This window comes from Morone saxatilis, unplaced genomic scaffold (genome assembly GCF_004916995.1).
Source record: "Morone saxatilis isolate NCDOM2014 unplaced genomic scaffold, NCSU_SB_2.0 Contig21, whole genome shotgun sequence".
NCBI classification, from domain to species: domain Eukaryota; kingdom Metazoa; phylum Chordata; class Actinopteri; family Moronidae; genus Morone; species Morone saxatilis.
This window is the reverse complement of record NW_023339774.1, coordinates 10,263,758-10,269,261: the sequence shown is the minus strand read 5'-3', so window position 1 is coordinate 10,269,261 and position 5,504 is coordinate 10,263,758. Positions and strand designations below refer to the sequence as shown.

The 5,504-nt window shown below is 38.9% G+C and overlaps 1 protein-coding gene across 2 annotated transcripts in view; it reads left to right on the top strand.

Moving 5' to 3' along the window:
* The window catches only part of sh2d3ca (SH2 domain containing 3Ca), a 53,816-nt gene extending 48,401 nt beyond the window's left edge, over positions 1-5,415 (top strand). For both annotated transcript variants that reach the window (XM_035668554.1, XM_035668553.1), the window contains 5 exons: positions 176-291; positions 679-850; positions 959-1,070; positions 1,172-1,378; positions 3,083-5,415. In XM_035668554.1, coding sequence (XP_035524447.1) covers positions 176-291; positions 679-850; positions 959-1,070; positions 1,172-1,378; positions 3,083-3,258 — 783 coding nt within the window. In that variant the 3' untranslated portion in view covers positions 3,259-5,415. The remainder of the gene's footprint in view (positions 1-175; positions 292-678; positions 851-958; positions 1,071-1,171; positions 1,379-3,082) is intronic.
* Positions 5,416-5,504: the final 89 nt, after the last annotated feature.

Here is a 5,504-nt window from a genome sequence, read left to right as displayed (position 1 = left end):
ATATATATATATATATACAGTTCAGTAGCAAACACATGCACGAAAGCAATTAAATACACATTCACACATGCTGACTTGCATAAGCACATACTGTAAATGCACACATATGGACACATAAATGTATGCACACCCACCACACATACAGCTAATCACTCTTTTTTATTTCTTTGGACAGGTGGCCAGAATATTAGGTGTAACCTCTGAGATGCAAAGGATGATGGGAGTGTCCTCAGGGTTGGAGTTATTGACTCTACCACATGGACACCAGCTCAGACTTGACCTACTGGAGAGGTACAAACATCCCACTGTCTTCCACTCACTGACATTAATTCAGCAATTGGTTAGCTGGGCTCTTCTGTTCTTCCTCCTCAATCTCCTCTCTTCTCTTTCCTCTTGTTATCGTCACCCCCTAAATCTGTCATCCTCTTCTCATCTCCTTTCATTACACACAATAATGAATATTTTTCAAATCAATGTAATAACAGCTCTTCCTTAACTTAACTGCTTGAGTACTGTAAATAATATATATTTCTTCAACATCTGAAGGCTCTCTCAGATTGCATCACTCATATAAAACAGTACAATGTGCCACAATGTGAAATTCCAAAGTGACTTTCAAATTAGGCTTTGACTCAACATCTTCAAGTTTTATTGAACAGTGCCTTCTTATTTTCTCAGGTTCTACACCATGTCTATCATGATGGCAGTGGACCTGCTAGGCTGTACGGGAAGCACAGAGGAGAGAGCAGCCCTCCTTCACAAGACCATTCAATTGGCAGCAGAGTTGAAAAGCAACCTGGGTAACATGTTTGGCTTTGCTGCTGTGATGAGAGCACTGGAGCTGCCACAGGTAAGAGAGATGCAGATAAAAAGTCACCATCATTAGCACAAACACTTCTCATCATAAAATGTTCTTTAATGCGTTCTGAAATTGTTGTTGTATCACTCATTGCTTTAGATTTCCCGCCTGGAGCAGACGTGGGTGACATTACGCCAGAGACACACAGAGGGCGCTATTCTATATGAGAAGAAACTCAAACCTTTCATGAAGAATATGAATGATGGCAAAGGTGAGATCTTGGTTTACGTGGCTGGTGTGTGTTCTGTACAAAAAATTTACCAGTATGTACTTATCTCCAGTTCTGAACTCAAAACTCTGCTCTGCTCACAGAGTCTAGTGCTCTGTCCAACACCTCCTTCCCCCACATCATTCCCGTCCTGTCCTTACTGGAGCGGGGCATGGCTCTCGGGGAGGCGCTGGAGCCCTGGGAGAGTGCAGAGGTGGGAGTAGACGTGGTCATGTACCACCTAGAGGCAGCGCGCACCATCGCGCATCACGGGGGGATCTATAGAACCTACGCTGAGACCAAACTGCAGGGTAAGGCTAAGGGCAGTCTTTGCAAGCATGGTGTGAGACGTTATCTGTGTTGTTTTGAGCGGCAGTAGTAGTGCGGCCCCATGTATGCCAATGTCAGTCTGTTAGTTGGTTAGGCATTTTCATGTTCCCCAGAGGATTAATTCCTAATGACCTAAGTGGTCCTCTGACTTTTCCTCTAGCGCCACCAGCAGTGACATATCTCAACATAGGTATATTAAATGGATAATGAGCAAGGGAGCTCCAAACAGTTTAAGGGGATGGAAGTAAAAGAATATTACACTAGTTATTACATTAGTTATCAAAAGGAGATTACATTAAATATCCTAAATGTGTGCGATTTGGTGAGATAGATGGTTTAATAGAGCTCTAGACTATTAGATGGATTGCCATGATACTTAGTTGGTACACACACTCATGTTCCCCTCAGGATGAATAACACCATTAAGGTATGTTTTCTCACCACCCCTCTACTGGTTGGTTTAAGCTCATGAATACAGTCAACCTTGCTAATTATTTTATCCACACCAACCATCAGAAATAATAAACAATTTTCTTACCACAGACACTAAAAATGTTCTTGTGGTACAGCGGGTATTGTGCTCCATCTAATGCTGTTAATAATGACGAGTGTGGTTGGTATCAGTGTTATCACGACATCGCTGATTTCATGTAACGATTGTGTCTGTGTGTGTGCGTGTGTGTGGTGGTTACTTTGTTAACTGTATTGATCCCTAATACCTCCCCAATGGTTCTCAGTTTGAAGCTATTACTGCTTTATTGACCCGTGTGTCAATAGCTATCAGTTCAGATCTCTGTTTTCTGTTATATCTCGCTATCGATCAGATTGACCTCAGTCTGCTCCCTTCATCAACAATGCTGTAAGCCAAAGTTGAGACTTCTGCTTCAGTTGCTGTAATTGGTTCAGCTCAAGATGTTTATGTTCAAAAGCTATCTTTACGTCATCTATAGGGTTAGATTTATTCAATTGAGCACCAGAATGTACTTAATAAACATCAATCAAGGCACACTGGTTAAATTCCCTGTAACCTTATAATGATATTTATCCATGGATGTTAGAAAGGGGTCTGTGATAAAATAATCTAATCTCAAATGTCCACTTTTCAGAGCTTTCAACCTCATCTCTTCATCAGCAAATGTAACTGGCTTAAGAGTCATGTGACAATAAGTGGTTATATATAGGGGAAAAGAGCACTGATGACCTTCATCATGAGATATGGTTAAAAACTCTGAAAAGGCTTGTTGACCTTTTTAGTTAAGATTATTTGCCTGGACAGATTAATGATAGTTGTGAATGTTTAGCACTATTTTTTTATACCATATGTTTAAAATTTTAATGTTTTTTTCACATTTTATTTCAGTTGTGGCTTACTTTACTTATTTTTTTTTACATCCATTTGGTAGATGTTTTTGCCACAAATAATTTGGTTCATTTTATGTTGCAGTGTTTTTCTTTTTTAAATAAAAGAACTGAGACAGAAGACTTTAATTTAAGTTACATTTATTACTTGACAAAATCAGCTACAGACAGTTCAGTTTTAGTCCCACATTCTTCTTTTTATTTTAGTATAATTATGGAGTTTTTATTAACTAACTAACTTAACTGTTTTCTGTTATAGACTGTTATTATCATGATTACAATGTCATCTACAAAGAGTAACATCCTCTCTTTCCTCTCCTCTCCAGGACTTCAGGAGCGAGCAGAAATACGCGAGATCTTCCAGACGGAGTTTCAGATGCGTCTCCTGTGGGGCAGCCGCGGCTCTGAGGGAAGCCAATCGGAGCGTTATGAGAAGTTTGACAAGGTCCTCACCGCCCTGTCCCACAAGCTAGAGCCTCCTGTGCGCCACAGCGAGCTATAGCACCTGCCCCGACAACCATCATCACCAAAACACCCCCATCTGCACTTACCACTCATTGTGGTTTGGTCTTGTTTTTTGCATCGCAAAGGATGATGTGGAAAAGTCCAATGTGAACACTGGGAGGGGTGAGAGTGAATGAAGAGGCAGCTAACAGAGCATGTACAGTAAGCAATAGGAATACAGAGAAGAGGGTCTCATATAGGGTCTTATAACATGTGCACTCACTTCTCCTTCTGTTCCTCCCTGTGGACTTCCTCACTTAGCGCTAAAATGTTTAAATGGCATTAGAGGAGGCGAGCTGAGTGGAAGAGAAGATTGGAGCAATGGGTGGCCAGCTCCTCTGCTTGGTACAAACAGTAACATGTGTATGGCGCGTCCCAAGGGCCGAACAGAGCTGCAGAGTTTGGCTTTGCTCCAATAAAATACAGACATTCTCTTGTTTTAAAACAACTGCTGTCACACACTGTAGCAGAATGATAACAATAACTTGCATAGCTCATATATAGATGTTCTGTGTGAGTGAGTGAGTGAGTATGTGTCTGTATGTTTACATTCCTTCATTTTTGTATGTCAGTAATGGTTTTTTTTTTTAGATCTAAACGTCATGGACATTGCTTCACCAAACTCATGAGAAGCTGTCAGTGATCATTCTGAGGGAACAATGTTCATAAAACCTCATTAAATATGTATCAAGCAGTCCAATTGAATCCCATTAAAAATGTATGAGGCATGCATTAATAAATGTATCAGAAATGAAACATTTGCAGAAGTAATGCAGAAACTTATGAGGGCTGTGTGAGTTGTTAAAAACATTAAGAGGACAATGCACCCTCCTTCTGTTGGAGCTGTTCAGTGAATACATTTGATATTTTCTGTCTTGTGCACAAAATTTTGTTAAAAAACAGCACTGTGAGACAGAGGAAAATGGGATGTATTCTCTTTAAATTGAATTAAAGCAATGTTTCACTTAGTATATAAACATTTATGAACATGCTTTGGTATGACTCTAGCTTCAGTTTGTATAGCAATTTGCAGAAATAATTGAAATGGTTGATGCATGCAGCTATAAATGTTATACCAAGTAAAATGTTGCTTTAAACGACTACTTTAAATGTGTGTTTTAATCGTGTCAAACTTGAGAAATATACAGATGATACAATGAAGATCCTTCATGTCTGTGGATAATCTTGAATGAATGATTTGTTTCAACCAATGAATAATAATAGAAGTTCCCAAACCGAATCAAATAAGGACATACTGACCACAGCCCTGCTACAAAGAATGTCTTTTGGTTGTATGTTTTTAAATCTGTTTCGGCAATAGAGCTAAAATGATCCTAACCTTTTCTATTGCTGTGGGATTACATTTTGGTTGACTGTTCAGTGTTAAATCATTGCTGTATTAACAGCATGTGGGCCTGAGAGGGGCTGGAGCCAACTCTCAGAGCTATGCAATCATTTCAACTAAGGGCTGAGACCCCTGAGGAACAGACACCCATTCAGAATGTTTTCCACTTTTTGCTTCCTACATCACCTTTTTTTAAAATGTCTATCATTTGTTCTTCCTAAATCCAAATTGATAATCTATATATAAATTAAAGTATTATCAATCAGAAATAATTAATAACATATCATATCAGAGATCCTTAAACAGATGTTTGATTGTCCCGCTTTCTAGTCTGAACCCTATTCGGGGTCAGCTGTACAGAGGTGAGGAGCCATGTGCCAGTTCCCACTGTGGTCCAACAGGGGGCAATCTTTAGTCAGCAAAAACACTGAATCATTAATTGTAACACCATACAATATTACAGGAAGACGTATATACACACACAAGGAGGAAAAACACATTTATTGTGTGTGTTTTGAGACCAATGTTTGATATCACTTTTATCAGATATCAAATCTACTGGTTTAGGTTTGATATCTGATCACACTGATGATGAAAAAGTGACGATAATGTAATATGTTTTTTTATTTGTCCTCTGTTGAATGCTGTACAGGAATGCTGATGGTGTGTGGATTCTCCTGTTTTTTATAACAGGACTGTATGAGATGAACTTGAAAGGCAAAAAGACAAGAAATGTTTTAGGCCTGATCTCATGTTTTTTTACGTACTGTATATAGCAATTCACTTTTTTCAAATAAAATGATTGCTCGTGTCAAATAGTTTGATTTATTCAGGAACAAAAACATACAGAAAGCAATCCTAAAGTTATTAAGGGAATCTCTTATATGATCAGATTCCAC